The sequence below is a fragment of the Budorcas taxicolor genome, chromosome 19 (assembly GCF_023091745.1).
Source record: "Budorcas taxicolor isolate Tak-1 chromosome 19, Takin1.1, whole genome shotgun sequence".
NCBI lineage: Eukaryota > Metazoa > Chordata > Mammalia > Artiodactyla > Bovidae > Budorcas > Budorcas taxicolor.
The window spans coordinates 23,836,258-23,856,047 of NC_068928.1; the positions used below are offsets into that span (position 1 = coordinate 23,836,258).

Genomic DNA, 19,790 nt, shown 5'->3' on the forward strand with positions numbered 1-19,790 from the left:
ATTGTGTAATGGCATTAGAGAGAACTATGAAGAAAACCATATTTTAACCTCAAACATTACAACTGTTTCTATGTAAAGTGTCTACAACTTTCCTTAGCTTATAAAAGGAATCTCTTACCTCCCATGTGCTAAAGAGAAAATCCTGTGGATTGCTGCAGAGGCTAAAATTTACTGTCTGTAATAGAGTTTTGCCAAGAAAATGCACTGGTCATAGCAAACACCCTCTTCCAATGACACAAGAGAAGACTCTACACATGGACATCACCAGATGATCAACACCGAAATCAGATTGATTATAGTCTGTGCAGCCAAAGATGGAGAAGCTCTATACAGTCAGCAAAAACAAGACCAGGAGCTGACTGTGGCTCAGATCATGAACTCCTTATTACCAAATTCAGACTCAAATTGAAGAAAGCAGGGAAAACCGCTAGATCATTCAGGTATGACCTAAATCAAATCCCTTATGATTATACAGTGGAAGTGAGAAATAGATTTAAGGGCCTAGATCTGATAGATAGAGTGCCTGATGAACTATGGACAGAGGTTCGTGACATTGTGCAGGTGACAGGGATCAAGACCATCCCCATGGAAAAGAAATGCAAAAAAGCAAAATGGCTATCTGAGGAGACCTTACAAATAGCTGTGAAAAGAAGAGAGGCGAAAAGCAAAGGAGAAAAGGAAAGATATAAGCACCTGAATGCAGAGTTCCAAAGAATAGCAAGAAGAGATAAGAAAGCCTTCTTCAGCGATCAATGCAAAGAAATAGAGGAAAACAACAGAATGGGAAAGACTAGACATCTCTTCAAGAAAATTAGAGCTACCAAGGGAACATTTCATGCAAAGATGGGCTCAATAAAGGACAGCAATGGTATGGACCTAACAGATGCAGAAGATATTAAGAAGAGGTGGCAAGAATACACAGAAGAACTGTACAAAAAAGATCTTCACGACCCAGATAATCATGATGATGTGATCACTAATCTAGAGCCAGACATCTTGGAATGTGAAGTCAAGTGGGCCTTAGAAAGCATCACTACGAACAAAGCTAGTGGAGGTGATGGAATTCCAGTTGAGCTGTTTCAAATCCTGAAAGATGATGCTGTGAAAGTGCTGCACTCAATATGCCAGCAAGTTTGGAAAACTCAGCAGTGGCCACAGGACTGGAAAAGGTCAGTTTTCATTCCAATTCCAAAGAAAGGCAATGCCAAAGAATGCTCAAACTACTGCACAATTGCACTCATCTCACATGCTAGTAATGTAATGCTCAAAATTCTCCAAGCCAGGCTTCAGCAATACGTGAACCGTGAACTCCCTGATGTTCAAGCGGGTTTTAGAAAAGGCAGAGGAATCAGAGATCAAATTGCCAACATCCGGTGGATCATGGAAAAAGCAAGAGAGTTCCAGAAAAACATCTATTTCTGCTTTATTGACTATGCCAAAGCCTTTGACTGTGTGGATCACAATAAACTGTGGAAAATTCTGAAAGAGATGGGAATACCAGACCACCTAACCTGCCTCTTGAGAAATCTGTATGCAGGCCAGGAAGCAACAGTTAGAACTGGACATGGAACAACAGACTGGTTCCAAATAGGAAAAGGAGTGCATCAAGGCTGTATATCCAACCAGTCCATTCTAAAGGAGATCAACCCTGGGATTTCTTTGGAAGGAATGATACTAAAGCTGAAGCTCCAGTACTTTGGCCACCTCATGCAAAGAGTTGACTCATTGGAAAAGACTCTGATGCTGGGAGGGATTGGGGGCAGGAGGAGAAGGGGACGACTGAGGATGAGATGGCTGGATGGCATCACGGACTCGATGGACATGAGTCTGAATGAACTCCAGGAGTTGGTGATGGACAGGGAGGCCTGGCGTGCTGCGATTCATGGGGTCGCAAAGAGTCAAACACGACTGAGAGACTGAACTGAACTGCACTGATAAAATCCCAAACTTGGTAAATCTTTTCTAAAAATACTAAAAAATGACCTATGCAATATATTTGCAGAATAACAGAAGAGGAAAAACACCTTAAGTACTTGGATGAAAAATTGTATTAGAAAGTTCTCTAAAGAAGGGAACAAAAAGATTTTTTAAATTTTAAAATATTTTTAAGACCTTTAAAATAAGAGATTACAAGACAAATAAATTTAGATGAAGGTGAAATTGACATAGAGACAGCAAACAGAAGTGAATAAGGTACACTACATGATTGTACTTGGCGTTTTAGGCAGAATTGACAACATTTCAGCAAATAAATGAGCAGTATTCAGGACAATCCAGAAATTGTCTTAATCTCTCCAGGCGGATTATTTGACAGCTCTCCTTGGAGATATGAGCATTAGATATGTGGTCTTCCTTCTTCTGAGCACCAGTGTTCTGGTAACACCACCTTTTGCCTTTTGCTCCCTTGAGATAGTGTAACTTCTTGCAGTTTTTACTCTGGGTTATTCAGCATTTTTTATTCTGGTTAGCTCAGCATTTTCTTTTTTCATCTTTAGTCTCTTTTAGGATATATTAATATATTAATACTATATATCTAATTGCAGTAGTCATGTACGGATGTGATAGTTGGACCATAACCAAGGCTGAGCGCCAAATAATTGATGCTTTTGAACTGTGGCATTGGAGAAGACTCGTGAGAGTCCCTTGGACTGCAAGGAGATCAAACCAGTCAATCCTAAAGGAAATCAACCCTGAATACTCATTGGAAGGGCTAATGCTGAAGCAGAAGCTCCAATATTTTGGTCACCTGATGCAAACAGCCGATTCATGGGAAAAGACTTTAATGCTGGGAAAGATTGAGGGCAAAAGGAGAAGAGGGCAGCAGAGGATGAGATGGTTGGATAGGATCACTGACTAAATGGAAGTGAACTTGGGCAAACTCCAGGAGATAATGAGGGACAGGGAGGACTGGTGTGCTGCAGTTTATGGGGTTGCAAAGAGTCAGAAATGACTTAGCAACTGAACAACAACAATCTAATTCCCTGTATTAAATTTTCTTTTTTTAAACTTGTTATTCATTTTTTATTTAACTTTCTATTGGAGTATAGTTGATTTACAGTGTTGTATTAGTTTCAGCAAAACGAATCAGTTTTACACATACGTACTCTTTTTTTTTTTTAAGATTCTTTTTACATATAGGCCATTATAGAGTACTGACTAGAGTTCACTGTGCTATACAATAGATTCTTAATAGTTAGCTGCTTTTTTAAAAAAACGATTTCTTTTATTGTGCTGGGTCTTTTGTTTCTGTGTGGGCTTTGTTCTGGTTGCAGCGCATGTCACGCTCCAGTTTCAGTGTGTGGGCTTCTCATTGCAGTGGCTTCTCTTGTTGCAGAGCTCTAGAGCACTCAGTCTTCAGTAGTTGTGGTGTGTGGGCTCAATAGTTGTGGCTTCCGGGCTCTAGAGCACAGGCTCAATAGTTATGGCATACTGGTTTAGCTGTTCCGCAGCATGTGAGATCTTCCTGGATCAGGGATTGAACCCATATCTCCTGCATTGGCAAGTGGATTCTTTACTACTGAACCACCAAGGAAGCCCCTGGTTATCTATTGTATACGTAGTAGTATGTATATGCCAGTCCCAGTCTCCCAGTTTATCCCTCGTTCCTTATCCTCTGTTAACCATGTTTGTTTTCTACATCCGTGACTCTGGTTCTGTTTTGTAAATAAGTTCATTTGTATGATTTTTTTTTAATTTATTTTTTAAAATTTTCTGAATAAAGTGTATAACCTTTTATTTAAAGTACCCATAAATGTTGGCCTTGATCCTAAACTACCCTATTATCTTGGACTCAATATAATATACAAAAAAGCATTATTCCATTCATTATACTTCTGAGGGTCATTTCATTGAGAGGACACAGTATCAGTATCAGTTCAGTCGCTCAGTGGTGTCCGACTCTTTGCGACCCCATGGACTGCAGCATGCCAGGCTTCCCTGTCCATTACCAACTCCCAGGAACACCAAGTCGGTGATGCCGTCTAACAGTCTCATCCTCTGTCGTCCCCTTCTCCTCCTGCCCCCAATCCCTCCCAGCATCAGGGTCATTTCCAGTGAGTCAGTTCTTCACATCAGGTGGCCAAAGTATTGGAGCTTCAGCTTCAGCATCAGTCCTTCCAATGAATATTCAGAACTGATCTCCTTTAGGATGGACTGGTTGGATCTCCTTGCGGTCCAAGGGACTCTCAAGAGTCTTCTCCAACACCACAGATCAAAAGCATCAATTCTTTGGTGCTCAGCTTTCTTTATAGTCCAACTCTCACATCCATACATGACTACTTTAAGAACCATAGCCTTGACTAGATGAAACTTTGTTGACAAAGGAATATCTCTGCTTTTTATTTATTTTTTTAAATTTTTATTTTATTTTTTTACTCTACAATACTGTATTGGTTTTTCCCTACATTGACATGAATCCGCCACATATGTACATGAATTCCCAACCCTGAGCCCCGCTCCCACCACCCTCCCCATATCATCTCTCTGGGTCATCCCAGTGCACCAGCCCCAAACATCCTGTATCCTGTATCAAACCTAGACTAGTTTTTCATTCTTACATGATGGTATACATGTTTCAATGCAATTCTCCAAAATCATCCCACCCTCTCCCTCTCCCACAGAGTCCAAAAGTCTGTTCTTTACATTTGTGTCTCTTTTGCTGTCTCACATACAGGGTTATCATTACCATCTTTCTAAATTCCGTATATATGTGTTATATACTGTACTGGTGTTTTTCTTTCTGGCTTACTTCACTCTGTATAATCGGCTCCAGTTTCATCCACTTCAATAGAATTGATTCAAATGTATTCTTTTTAATCAGTTCAGTTCAGTTCAGTTCAGTTCAGTCGCTCAGCCATGTCCGACTCTTTGCGACACCATGAATCGCAGCATGCCAGGCCTCCCTGTCCATCACCAACTCCCGGAGTTCACTCAGACTCGTGTCCATCGAGTCCGTGATGCCATCCAGCCATCTCATCCTCGGTCGTCTCCTTCTCCTCCTGCCCCCAATCCCTCCCAGCATCAAAGTCTTCTCCAATGAGTCAACTCTTCCCATGAGGTGGCCAAAGTACTGGAGTTTCAGCTTTAGCATCATTCCTTCCAAAAAAATCCCCAGGTTGATCTCTTTTAGAATGGAGTGGTTGGATCTCCTTGCAGTCCAAGGGACTCTCAAGAGTCTTCTCCAGCACCACAGTTCAAAAGCATCAATTCTTCGGTGCTCAGCCTTCTTCACAGTCCAACTCTCACATCCCTACATGACTACTGGAAAAACCATAGCCTTGACTAGATGGACCTTAGTCAGCAAAGTAATGTCTCTGCTTTTGAATATGCTATCTAGGTTGGTCATAACTTTTCTTCCAAGGAGTAAGCGTCTTTTAATTTCATGGCTGCAGTCACCATCTGCAGTGATTTTGGAGCCCAGAAAAATAAAGTCTGACACTGTTTCCCCATCTATTTCCCATGGAGTGATGGGACCTGATGCCATGATCTTCGTTTTCTGAATGTTGAGATTTAAGCCAACTTTTCCACTCTCCTCTTTTACTTTCATCAAGAAGCTTTTTAGTTCCTCTTCACTTTCTGCCATAAGGGTGGTGTCATCTGCATATCTGAGGTGATTGACATTTCTCCCGGCAATCTTGATTCCAGCTTGTGCTTCTTCCAGTCCAGCGTTTCTCATGATGTACTCTGCATAGAAGTTAAATAAGCAGGGTGACAATATACAGCCTTGACATACACCTTTTCCTATTTGGAACCAGTCTGTTGTTCCATGTCCAGTTCTAACTGTTGCTTCCTGACCTGCATACAGATTTCTCAAGAGGCAGGTTAGGTGGTCTGGTATTCCCATCTCTTTCAGAATTTTCCACAGTTTATTGTGATCCACACAGTCACAGTCTTTGGCTGAGTAATAATCCATTGCGTATATGTTACCACAGCTTTCTTATCCATTCATCTGCTGATGGACATCTAGGTTGCTTCCATGTCCTGGCTATTATAAACAGTGCTGCGATGAACATTGGGGTACACGTGTCTCTTTCAATTCTGGTTTCCTTGGTGTATATGCCCAGCAGTGGGATTGCTGGGTCATAAGACAGTTCTATATGCAGTTTTTTAAGGAATCTCCACACTGTTCTCCATAGTGGCTGTCTAGTTTGCATTCCCACCAACAGTGTAAGAGGGTTCCCTTTTCTCCACACCCTCTCCAGCATTTATTGCTTGTAGACTTTTGGATCACAGCCATTCTGACTGGTGTGAAATGGTACCTCATTGTGGTTTTGATTTGCATTTCTCTGATAATGAGTGATGTTGAGCATCTTTCCATGTGTTTGTTAACCATCTGTATGTCTTCTTTGGAGAAATGTCTATTTAGTTCTTTGGCCCATTTTTTGATTGGATTGTTTATTTTTCGGGAATTGAGCTGCATAAGTTGCTTGTATATTTTTGAGATTAGTTGTTTGTCCATCGGTTCATTTGCTATTATTTTCTCCCATTCCGAAGGCTGTCTTTTCACCTTACTTATAGTTTCCTTTGTTGTGCAGAAGCTTTTAATTTTAATTAGATGCCATTTGTTTATTTTTGCTTTTATTTCCGGTATTCTGGGAAGTGGATCATAGAGGATCCTGCTGTGATTTATGTCGGAGAGTGTTTTGCCTATGTTCTTCTCTAGGAGTTTTATAGTTTCTGGTCTTACATTTAGATCTTTAATCCATTTTGAGTTTATTTTTGTGTGTGGTGTTAGAAAGTGATCTAGTTTCATTCTTTTACAAGTGGTTGACCAGTTTCCCCAGCACCACTTGTTAAAGAGATTGTCTTTAATCCATTGTATATTCTTGCCTCCTTTGTCGAAGATAAGGTGTCCATAGGTGTGTGGATTTATCTCTGGGCTTTCTATTTTGTTCCATTGATCTATATTTCTGTCTTTGCCAGTATCATACTGTCTTGATGACTGTGGCTTTGTAATAGAGCCTGAAGTCAGGCAGGTTGATTCCTCCAGTTTCATTCTTCTTTCTCAAGATTGCTTTGGCTATTTGAGGTTTTTTGTATTTCCATACAAATTGTGAAATTATTTGTTCTAGTTCTGTGAAAAATACCGCTGGTAGCTTGATAGGGATTGCATTGAATCTGTAGATTGCTTTGGGTAGTATACTCATTTTCACTATATTGATTCTTCTGATCCATGAACATGGTATATTTCTCCATCTATTAGTGTCCTCCTTGATTTCTTTCATCAGTGTTTTATAGTTTTCTATATATAGGTCTTTAGTTTCTTTAGGTAGATATATTCCTAAGTATTTTATTCTTTTTGTTGCAATGGTGAATGGAATTGTTTCCTTAATGGCCACAGCAATCAGAGCAGAAAAAGAAATAAAAGGAATCCAAATTGGAAAAGAAGAAGTAAAACTCTCACTGTTTGCAGATGACATGATCCTCTACGTAGAAAACCCTAAAGACTCCACCAGAAAATTACTAGAGCTAATCAATGAATATAGTAAAGTTGTGGGATATAAAATCAACACACAGAAATCCCTTGCATTCCTATACACTAATAATGAGAAAGTAGAAAAAGAAATTAAGGAAACAATTGTAAGATTTTTTTTTGATTCCACACCAAAGTGATTCCACATCAACCATTTTGTGGGAAGTAAATCTTCTTATTTAAACATACCTGTTATGATTTCTGTTCCCAGAGTGAATCCTTTTTGACATTTGAGGTACATAATGGATGCAATATCCACTATGATTACATATAATCATGATTATATTACAGTTTAACGACTAATAGCTTCATATATTTTGCTTTCCACCAGCATTCATTGGATGCACTTTATATGGCCAAGACTGTGAAAGGTATGGTGATATGTTAAGACGGCTATTGCCTTAAGAGGCTTGCAAACAACAGAGGTGATTAAATGTAGTAATCTAATAATTAGCATAATTATTTGAAAATCTAATGACATTTGAATAGTGATTTATAGCCTTCATAGTCTGAACCATAGTGGTCTTTGCACCTATGACAGTGACTGCTGCTGCTGCTAAGTCACTTCAGTCGTGTCCGACTCTGTGCGACTCCAGAGACGGCAGCCCGCCAGGCTCCCCCATCCCTGGGATTCTCCAGGCAAGAACACTGGAGTGGGTTGCCATTTCCTTCTCCAGTGCCTGAAAGTGAAAGGTGAAAGTGAAGTTGCTCAGTCGTGTCCAACTCTTAGCGACCCCATGGACTGCAGCCCACCAGGCTCTTCCGTCCATAGGATTTTCCAGGCAAGAGTACTGGAGTGGGGTGCCATTGCCTTCTCCATGACAGTGACTAGGCAGGTATTATTCTTTACATGTGGATGTAGAGGCTGAACCTCAGTCTTTCTCACTTTTCCTCTCACAATCAGTTGTTTAACTGGGGCATGAACCCAATATTCCTGCCAAAGTGAAACAAAATGTACAAAGTGGCGATCTGAGTAACGTGGTTCACAACTGTTACAAGATTTCTGAGAGGAGGAATTTCCAGAAGGAAAGATCTAGGCAGCTTTTTGGAGGGGATGATGTTGGGGATGGGTCTGCAGGTATACCCTAATTGGTGACTGCTGTCTTCAGTGTATGAGCTCATATTGGATGTGAGGACGTTCTCTTGCTGAAGAGTTTTTCCAGGGAAGCTTTCATGACCCTATTTCTCAGAGTATAGATGAAAGGATTTAACATTGGGGTCACTGCAATATACATCACAGTTATCACAGCATCCTTTAGGCTGTAACTAGTCAGAGGGCGGAAGTACATGCCCATGACTGTCCCATAATACAGAGAAACAACTGTGAGGTGGGAACCACAGGTGGAGAAGGCTTTGAGCACACCTTTGGTGGATGGAACCCGTAAGACTGTGGAAAAGACCTGAACATAAGAGATGATGATGCATAATAATGGTACGGAGAAAACACCAACTCCCAGGTACATCATCTTCACATTAAAGTGGGTGTCAGAACAGGACAGCTTGAGCAAAGAGGCAATATCACAGTAGAAATTGGCCACTTCCTGGTTTCCACAGAAGGACAGGCTAGCTGTGAGCAGGGTATGGGGAAAGGCATTGGCATTTCCAACCACCCAAGACACAGTGACTAGGAGGACACAAGTCCGTGGGCTCATAATTGTTGTGTAATGAAGTGGGCGGGTGATGGCCACAGCTCGATCATAGGCCATAGCAGCCAGGATGTAACTATCTGTGTTAGCCAAGGCAATCATGAAATACATCTGTGTTAGGCATCCTCCAAAGGAGATGGCTCTGGTGCCCAGGAGGTGGTTGGCCAGTGCCTTAGGGATAGTTACAGAGGAGAAGAAGATGTCAACAAAGGAGAGGTTGGCAAGGAGAAAATACATGGGGTTGTGGAGGCAAATGTCAGAGCGAATGGCCAAGATGATGACCAGGTTTCCAATCAATGTGATGGGGTAAATGAACAAGAAAAGGATGAAGAAGAAGTCTTCTTGTTCCTGATGACTACTAACTCCTAGGAGGAAGATATCTAGGACAGAGGATTGGTTTTCATCTCTCATAGCTCCTTTGTTGGCAAGGGAAGAGAAGAAAGCAGAATTTTTAGTGAAGTACTGTGTCTAATATATTCTTTATTCACCACATTGGATTACCTGTGTTTATACTTGGGTATGCTAAATTCAGAGATAATTAATATTTGGGGAAAATGATCCCTTTTCATCAATCTAATTGTCAGAGAGCCTTTGACACATGCTAAGAAGATAAGTGATGCCCATTCTCCTGATTCAAAACCTTTGATTTAATCATTCAACAATTAAATTTCAATTTGTTTGTGCTAAATACTTTGTAAGGCCTTGTGGAAAAACCATGAGCATGTTGAAATTATGGTTGTCTGTTTATTTATTCGACATATATGACATAGTCTCTGCTCTACCTTATAACTTCATGGAGAATCCTAATTGTCACAGGAATTTTATTGTACATGATAGGAAAAGGACAGCATTTGAAGAAAAAACTTCAGTACAAAGAATGTGTTGTACATGGAACATCCTGGATAATTAGAAACTGTTCTATTGACTGATCCCAGAGCCCAGGTGGTATCAGGCGTCTGCACTGGTGTTCAGTCAGTTCAGTTCAGTTGCTCAGTCATGTCTAACTCTTTGCAACCCCATGAACCACAGCATGCCAGGCCTCCCTGTCCAGCACCAACTCCCGGAGTTCACCCAAACTCATGTCATTGAGTTGGTGATGCCATCCAACCATCTCATCCTCTGTCATCCCCTTCTCCTTCTGCCCTCAATCTTTGCCAGCGTCAAGGTCTTTTCAAATGAGTCAACTTTTTGCATCAGGTGGCCAAAGTATTGGAGTTTCAGCTTCAATATCAGTTCTACCAGTGAACACTCAGGACTGATCTCCTTTAGGATGCACTGGTTGGATCTCCTTGCAGTCCAAGGAACTTTCAAGAGTCTTCTCCAACACCATAGTTCAAAAACATCACTTCTTCGGTGCTCAGCTTTCTTTATAGTCCAACTCTCACATCCATACATGACTACTGGAAAAACCATAGCCTTGATGAGATGGACCTTTGTTGACAAAGTAATATCTCTGCTTTTTAATATGCTGTCTAGGTTGGTCATAACTTTCCTTCCAAGGAGTAAGTGTCTTTTAATTTCATGGCTGCAGTCACCATCTGCAGTGATTTTGGAGCCCCCAAATATAAAGTCAGCCACTGTTTCCACCGTTTCCCCATCTATTTGCCATGAAGTGATGGGACTGGATGCCATGATCTTACTTTTCTGAATGTTGAACTTTAAGCCAACTTTTTCACTCTTCTCTTTCAGTTTCATTAAAGGCTTTTTAGTTCTTCACTTTCTGCCATAAGGGTGGTATCATCTGCATTTCTGAGGTTATTGATATTTCTCTTGGCAATCTTGATTCCAGCTTGTGCTTCATCCAGCCCAGCGTATTTCATGACGTACTCTGCATATAAATTAAATAAGCAGGGTGACAATATACAGCCTTGACGTACTCCTTTTCCCATTTGGAACCAGTCTGTTGTTCCATATCCAGTTCTAACTGTTGCTTCCTGACCTGCATACAGGTTTCTCAAGAGGCAGGTCAGGTGGTCTGGTATTCCCATCTCTTTCAGAATTTCCCACCTTTATTGTGATCCACACAGTCAAAGGCTTTGGCATAGTCAATAAAGCAGAAATAGATGTTTTTCTGGAACTCTCTGGTGTTAGAAGATTGTAAATCAAAAGACAGGCTTCCCAGGTGACTCAGTGGTAAAGAATTCACCTGCCGATGCAGGAGATGCAGGAGACGAAGTTTCAGTCCCTGGGTGGGGAAGATCCCCTGGAGTAGGAAAAGGCAACCCATTCCAATATTCTTGCCTGGAAAATTCCATGGACAGAGAAGCCTGGTGGAGTACAGTTCATGGGGTTGTAAACAGTCAGACATGGCTGAGTGACTGAGCACGCATGTACACAGATCAGAAAGACAACTGGGAATAGGTCCTAGCAAAGCAAGCCTAGTAAACTCCTCCTCAGATGTCCCATTTTCAAAGTATATATTCTCTACTCGCTCTTGGTAGGTTTTACCTCTTTTCCAAACCCTTAATTATATATAAGCTCAGTGCTTTCTGTTTTCTCTTCCTGTGCTATGTTATTTCTTTTAATGACTCATTCAACCCCACTGTGGCTTCAGCTACTGCTTAGTAGACTGTCTGATCTACATCTGTACACTTGATCTCTCTTTCCTTTATTTCCACATTTGTTGTACTGTAACATGTCTAAGAATCCCTATACATTGCATATATAACCTAAATAGTTGGCAAGGTTTTTTGAGAAGGAAAACCTTCTTTATTTTTATCTCTTCCAGAGAAATTTTTGTGAAATAGTGTTCATTTTGTGTACCAATAAGTTTACACTCAATATTTCTTGAATTATACCCAGGTTTATTATATGGGCTCCCCACATGTGGTGTACTCCTGGGCACACTCATCCAGTTTTCCCTCACCTCTACATCTGATCTTGTTGATTTAATTTCAAATAATTGGTCTATAAACCAACTTTTCTATTTGTTGTCTCTGTACTTTAGTTTTTTAAAATTAATTTTAATTGGGGTATAATTGCCTTACAATGTGGTGTTAGGTTCTTCTGTACATCAAAGTCAATCAGTGATACATACATATATCCCCTCTTTTTTAGATTTCCTTCCCATTTAGGTCGCCAAGGAGTGTTGAGTAGATTTCCCTGTGCTATATAGTAAGTGAAGTCACTCAGTCGTGTCCGACTTTGCGGCCCCATGGACTGTATCCTACCAGGCTCCTCTGTCCATGGGATTTTCCAGACAAGAATATTGGAGTGGGTTGCCATTTCCTTCTCCAGGGGATCTTCCTGACCCAGGGATCGAACCCAGGTCTCCTGCATTGCAGGCAGATGCTTTACCCTCTAAGCCACCAGGGAAGTGCTATATAGTAAGTTCTCATTATGGCAACCCACTCCAGTACTCTTGCCTGGCAAATCCCATGAACGGAGGAGCCTGGTAGGCTGCAGTCCATGGGGTCGCTAAGGACTGAGTGACTTCACTTTCCCTTTTTACTTTCATGCATTGGAGAAGGAAATGGCAACCAACTGCAGTATTCTTGCCTGGAGAATCCCAGGGACAGGGGAGCCTGGTGGGCTGCCGTCTATGGGGTTGCACAGAGTCGGACACGACTGAAGTGACTTAGCAGTAGCAGCATTAATTATCTATCTTATACATAGTAGTGTGTGGATGTCAATCCTAGTCTCCCAATTTATCCCATCTCTCCTTCCCCCATTGGTATCCATAGTTTGTTTTTATATAGTGTAGTATTGCTTATATGTGGAATCTAGAAAAATGGTACAGATGAACTTATTGACAAAGCAGAAGTAGAGACTCAGTGCTTTAGTTCTGACAACCATCGTTTTCTGTCTGATATATTTTTATTTATAAGTCTAAATTCTGAATGGGAGTATATTATCAGCTCTAGAATTACAGTTATTGCTGGAATGAAAAGGAAAAATTTGAGATTTGGGATGGGAATAAATGGAGTTTTGAATGTATCTAATATTTATTTCTTTAAAAAATTTGGAGCAAACTGAATCACTTTGCTATATACCTGAAACTAACTCAACACTGTAAATCAACCATATTCCAAAAAAAAACTGGAGTAAATTTGATAAAATCTTATATTTGTTAAATCTAGATGATAAGTTTGTTTAATGTTATACTCTTTGTCATTATGATGTTTTAATAACTTTATAATAGGTAAATTTAACTTAAAATATACATTTCACAGGTTGGATGATAATTGAGCCTAGAGTGTAGTCATGAAGCTGGGTGGTTCAAATCTATTTTTCAGTCAGTGTAGGAGACAAAATGTTCCTTGTGAAGAGGTTAAAAATAAATGAAAGTTATTTAGACTGGGAATGGGGACCCAGAGGCCAAATACAATGCTCATCTAGGCTTATTTATAGAGATGGCTGCTTATTGAACTCACAATTATATTATAAAATACAAATGTGATTGTGTCTATCTCTTTAAAACCACTCATTTTCTACATATCACCAAATAGATGAAGTCCAAACTTCTTATCATGGAAAAAACCTCAAGGACAAATTGTTTAGACAGTGAAGTGTACCTTCAGGCAGAACCGCATGTATATTTTTATCAGAAGCTGAGGGTTCAGGTAGGGGAATAAGAAGAATTCAATCAGGAAAAAGAAATATTGTGAGGAGTTTTGACCAACACAGGTAATTTGTACTTTATTCATTAGGTACAAAGATAATATAGTGGATGTGAGTAAAATTAACCTTTTCTGATAATACAGGTATGCAACCTTTTATTTAATGTAAACAGAGAAATTTGGACATAGATATTAAATAGTCAACTGATTCATAAGGCAATGTTTTGAATGCTTATCTTGTGCAAGAACAACCACAAGGAAATAAAAAAGATAAATAATGAAAGAATGTAAGACTAGCACCAGAAAAGAAGCGGTTGGTATAATCAACACAGGAACCAGAGAAACAGGGAACGAGAGCAGAGATTCCTGAGCACAAGGATTGATGATAGAGATCCTTAGTGGTGGATGTCAGTGTCATCATGGGGAGAAATGATTTCTGCAGAAACCCTAGAGAAAGAAGTAAAAAAGCATATGCCCCCACAGAGAGGAGCCAGGGATGGGAGAAAGGGGGCAGGCAGGGATCAGCATGAAGCTACAGGCAGAGTAAGAGCCTCAAGTTCCCTGGAGTTAAGCCAGAGTCCCAGGAAATGCTGCCTGCTAAAATCCACTTTCATGGGAGGTGTTTAGACTGTGATATCCGTGGCATGAGTGTGGTGATGCTGAGGACAGAAGAACCCAAATGCTTCCCCTTGTTGTATGATGCAGGAAACATACCTAAAGGCATCCTCTGAGTGCTCTGAAACTCCCTGATAGGCTGGCGCATCAGTGCTTTGACAATGAAATAATGTAATTTCCTGGAGGAGCTTCTTAGCAGACACCATTGAATGTGGGGGTGAAAGGAGTTCCGTCCTTAGCTCTTCTCTAAAATAATGCACTTGTGTGATGGCTAGTGTGTGCACACACAAACAACATTACTTTAGAAAGTGGACAGTTCAAGACTGAGACAACCAAATCAGAGCTGCTCCATCTCATTCTGTTATTTTTAGAGAAAGCCCAAGGAGAAGTTTTATCAGAAGGGAAGCATGTTCTCCCTGTCTGTCTGTCTGTCTCTCTCTCTCACACACACCCATCAAATCTTGAGAACTTTGGTTCTTAAGTCCTAGTTTTGCTACCATCTCTGTTTGACTTTAGGTGATTCTGTTAATTATTTTTTCATCTGATAAAAGCATATACTAATTCTACTTACCTCCTGAGGGTTTTATGAGACTCAAAGGAGATAATACATGTAGTGCAGTTGCAGGTTATCTATCTCATGCTGTCACTGAGATACAGAGTCACTTCTCCAATATCCAAAGCCTCTACCTGGGAAGTCAGCTCAGAAAATGTTCAAAAAGGGTCCTGTTCTTGTGGCCTTCTGTCCTCTTCCACAAAAGGGGATTTTACAGCCACCTGTTCTAGGAGATTCCTCCTGGGGAGTAGGTGTGCTGGAGAAAGTGCTGATAGTAGCTTGGCAGAGTTGATCGTCTCTTCCTATGGTAAAGGAGATAGGCCTGGGGTGGTTTGGAAAGAAGGACCCCAAGTTTCCTAATTGTGGAGCAGAAGGGGTGGGAAGAGCTGTCCTGGATGGAGACTGGAGATGAGGATTCTAGCTTCCTCTGTAAGGAAGCAATGTGGTCACAGCAAGGGGAACATTTGGAATTATGCAGCAGGTTTTAAAGTCTCTTGAAACATGATTTGCTCAGACCTTCATTCCAACCAGTCAGAGTAATTGTGGAGACTCTTTGCGTGCTCCTACAGCTGTGCCCTAATGGGACACAGTGGTTCTCAGGAGTGATTGATCTCAGAGTTCTTCCCTAGAAAAAAAAAGGATGGGCAATATCTTCCCAGAGTCTGTCTCCAGGGTCAAAGCCCTGGGTTGACCTATTCTGGCCTCTTTGTTGGAAAGTGGGCCCCTATTTTCTGCTTCAGCACAAAATGGAACCAGCCCTTGGGAGCTGTAAAGATTATGGTACGATTAAGCTGCTGTCTTACTTCCAGCCTACACAGAAATCTTTCTGGTGTTAAGTGTGAAACATAATATAATTCTATTTCATCTTTCTCTAGAACTCTATCTGAGAAAAGAGTAGAAATGTATATTTTTAAAAAACCTTCTTCCCATGTAGACTGGTGGTGGTGGTTTAGTCGTATCTGACTCTCTGTGACCCCATGGACGATAGCTGGCCAGGCTCCTCTGTCCATGGGATTTTCCAGGCAAGAATACTGGAATGGGTTGCCATTTCCTTCTCCAGGGGATCTTCCCGACCCAGGGATCAAACCTGGGTTTCCTGCATTGCAGGTGGATTCTTTACCAACTGAGCCACCAAGGAAGCCCCCAAGGTAGTCTAGAGATGCTTGAAACTGCTGCTTTTTCACTGTGTCCTAGAACAGGTGAGTCTGTGCTCAGGCTCCTCAGTAACATCCCCCCTCCTGTAGGTTGTTGCATGGGGGTTGAGGTTCCCGTGGGTACCATGTCTCCATCTTTCCTACCCATTTCTTTATTTTTAAAAGATGTCTTTATTTTATTTTTTGGCTGTGCTGAATCTTCATTGCTGCTCACGGGCTTTCACTAGTTGTGGCATGCAGGGGTTACTCTGTTGCAGTGCGCAGGCTTCTCATTACAGTGGCTTCTCTTGTTGCAGAGCACAGGCTCTAGGGTGCGTGGGCTTCAGTAGTTGCGACACGTGGGCTCAGTAATTGCGGCTTTCAGGCTCTAGAGCGCATGCTTAGTGGTTGTGACACATGGGTTCAGTTGTCCTATGGCATGTGGAATCTTCCCGGGCCAGAGAGAGAATTCATGTCCCCTGCATTAGCAGGCGGATTCTTAACCACTGGACCACCAGGGAAGCTCCCCATTTCTTTTTTTTTTAAGATTTGTTTTGAAATGGACCATTTAAAAATTCTCTATTGAATTTGCTATAGCATTGCTTCTGTTCTATGCTTTCTTTTTTTTTTTTGGTTGTGAGCCATTTGGGATTTAGCTCCCTGAGCAGGGGTGGAACCCGAACACCCTGCATTGGAAGGCGAGGTCCTAACTACTGGACTGCCAGGGAAGTCCCTTTCCTACCCATTGCTGGGTGGTCCTTCTGTGTGTAAAAGCTGCTCAATCAACCCTCAGCTCTTTGGAAGGAATTGCTCTGTTTGTATTAATAGGTATAGATTTGGTGTGTCTGTGCGTGATGCCATCTTGGTCCCTTTCTCTTTAAAAAAAGTGTGATTTTAGAGAAGAAATACTTCCTCTGCTTTTATTTTTTTACCCCAGCCCATGGTCCAGTGTCACATCCCTGAACAATTTACATGACTTCCTGGGAAACCAGAGATATAAATGAGTGTGACAGCTGTGGTTTATGTTACTAGCGTTCTCTCCTTGTGGATTTCCTTGGCATCCTCTTTAGTGACACCAGATATATTTAGATGGACTGAACGATGGTGTAAGGATAGACACTGAGACAAGAAGAATCACTTCACTGCTTTAAAGTTGGTAACTTCTATGTGAGCCCATATTTCCCATTTCTGTCCTATCGTTCAACTAGCGCTCTGTCCGGAGTGCCCTCTCTAATTATAAACATTCTAGCCAAGTCTTCTGCCAGTGCACAAATTCTGACTTGCTTATATATCTATCCTTATTATTTTATGTCTCCTCTGTGGGTCAGCTTAGCCAGGGGAATGTACTGGTCAAGAGGAAAACTGAATCTGTATCCTCATATCCCTGTTGTTTGTTGTTCGGTTGCTAAGTCGTGCCTGACTCTTTGCGAGTCTGTAGACTGTAGCCCACCAGGCTCCTCTGTCCATGGAATTTCTCAGGCAAGAATACTGGAGTGGCTTGTCATTTTCTCCCCTGGGGAATCTTCCTGACCCAGGTATGGAACCTAGGTCTCCTGCATTGCAGGCAGATTCTTTACCATTGAGCCACCATCCTCTTGAAACACATCAATGAAGTCATTTCACCTTTTGGAGGTTTGGTGTTCTTGTCTGTATAAGAGGGCTACAATTTTGTGCTGCAGGGCTTTTTGAAAATTTAAAGAGCCAATAATGTATGTAATATAGTTAGAGAACATACACACACACACACGTGTATTGGGTTGGCCAAAAGTTTCATTCAGGTTTTTCTATAAGATATTAATCAAGAACTCTTTTTTTCCCCCTCTACTTTATTTATTTGTTTACTTTATTTTACTTTACAATACTGTATTGGTTTTGCCATACATCAACATGAATCCGAAATGGGTGTACACGTGTTCCCAAGAACTCTTGAAATGTATTTTTTATTGGAGTACAGTTGTTCATAAATTGTGTTAGTTTCCATGGTATAGCAAAGTGAATCAGCCATACATATGCATATATCCCCTTCCTTTTGGACTTTCTTCCCATTCAGGTCACCACAGTGAGTTAAGTAGAGTTTCCTGTGCTATATAGTATGTTCGCATTAGTTCAGTTAGTTCAGTTGCTCAGTTGTGTCCGACTCTTTGCGACCCTATGAATCGCAGCACGCCAGGCCTCCCTGTGCATCACTAACTCCCGGAGTTCACTCAGACGCACGTCCATCGAGTCCGTGATGCTATCCAGCCATCTCATCCTCTGTCATCCCCTTCTCCTCCTGCCCCCAATCCCTCCCAGCATCAGAGTCTTTTCCAATGAGTCAACTCTTCACATGAGGTGGCCAAAGTACTGGAGTTTCAGCTTCAGCATCATTCCTTCCAAAGAAATCCCTGGGCTGATCTCCTTCAGAATGGACTGGTTGGATCTCCTTGCAGTCCAAGGGACTCTCAAGAGTCTTCTCCAACACCACAGTTCAAAAGCATCAATTCTTTGGCTCTCAGCTTTCTTCACAGTCCAACTCTCACATCCATGTATGACTACTGGAAAAACCATAGCCTTGACTAGATGGACCTTAGTCGGCAAAGTAGTGTCTCTGCTTTTGAATATGCTATCAAGGTTGGTCACAACTTTTCTTCCAAGGAGTAAGCATCTTTTGATTTCATGGCTGCAGTCACCATCTGCAGTGATTTTGGAGCCCCCCAAAATAAAGTCTGACACTGTTACCACTGTTTCCCCATCTATAGCCCATGAAGTGATGGGACTGGATGCCATGATCTTTGTTTTCTGAATGTTGAGCTTTAAGCCAACTTTTTCACTCTCCTCTTTCACTTTCATCAAGAGGCTTTTTAGTTCCTCTTCACTTTTTGCCATAAGGGTGGTGTCATCTGCATATCTGAGGTTATTGATATTTCTCCCGGCAAACTTGATTCCAGCTTGTGTTCCTTCCAGTCCAGCATTTCTCATAATGTACTCTGCATATACATTAGTTACCTATTTTATGCGTAGTATCAATAATGTATGTGTGTCAGCTGATTTTTTTTGCCAACCCAATATATTTGATCTTTAAAGAAATATCTACTTTTCCTGAAACTATATGGCACATTTGGAGCTTTTTTTGTAGCACTCATCACTGTTTTCCTTGTGTTGGCTATTGTTTCATCTTTTTTCCAAAACAGGCATTTGCATGCCCACTCAACGTTATCATGTCAACACAATAAAAATACACTGTGCAGTGTGCTTTGATGAATAGAAAGTTGAGAGACACATAGCTTGACTCATAGGAACATCAAGTCAAACTTGCACAAGTTTTTTTTTTTCTCCAACCAGAATCCTCATTCTCCATTATGCCCCCCTTTTCTCGAAATTTAGTCATTCTACAGAAGCTCTTAGATAATTTTATCTGTTCCCAAACTTTACTTATCAGTGCCACTCTGATTCATGCTCTGCTAATTTTGCTGCAAAGCTTCATATCTTCATTGTATGACTTATCAAACATTTGCCTGAGTGTGTTCCTCAGGAACCTTTAAAGTCTGCCCCAAATAGACCTGGTTTTCTTAAAATTATTCTCTTATTCATTATTTCCAATAAAAAGCATCATTTTCTAGGGGCTTCCCAGGTAACTCAGTGGTAAAGAATCTGCCTGCAATTCAGGAGACACATTGGGTCAGGAAGATCCCCTGGAGGAGGACATGGTAACTCACTCCAGTATTCTTGCCTGGAGAGCCCCACTGACAGAGGAGCCTGGTGGCTACAATCCATGGGATTGCAAAGAGTTGGACATGGCTGAAACGACTTAGCACACACTCATGAGGATTCAGA

At 41.2% G+C, this 19,790-nt stretch overlaps 1 protein-coding gene across 1 annotated transcript; it reads right to left on the reverse strand.

Annotated features, from left to right (window-relative positions):
- Positions 1–8,589: 8,589 nt before the first annotated feature.
- LOC128065327 (olfactory receptor 1A1-like) lies at positions 8,590–9,528 on the reverse strand. Its single transcript, XM_052658505.1, has one exon. It carries the CDS (start codon positions 9,526–9,528, stop codon positions 8,590–8,592), a length of 939 nt encoding a protein of 312 aa, XP_052514465.1.
- Between the last annotated feature and the right edge of the window lie 10,262 nt (positions 9,529–19,790).

Coding starts and splice junctions, on each gene's coding strand:
- LOC128065327 (XM_052658505.1), bottom strand. CDS start 9,528: ATGAGAGATGAAAACCAATCCTCTGTCCTAGATATCTTCCTCCTAGGA.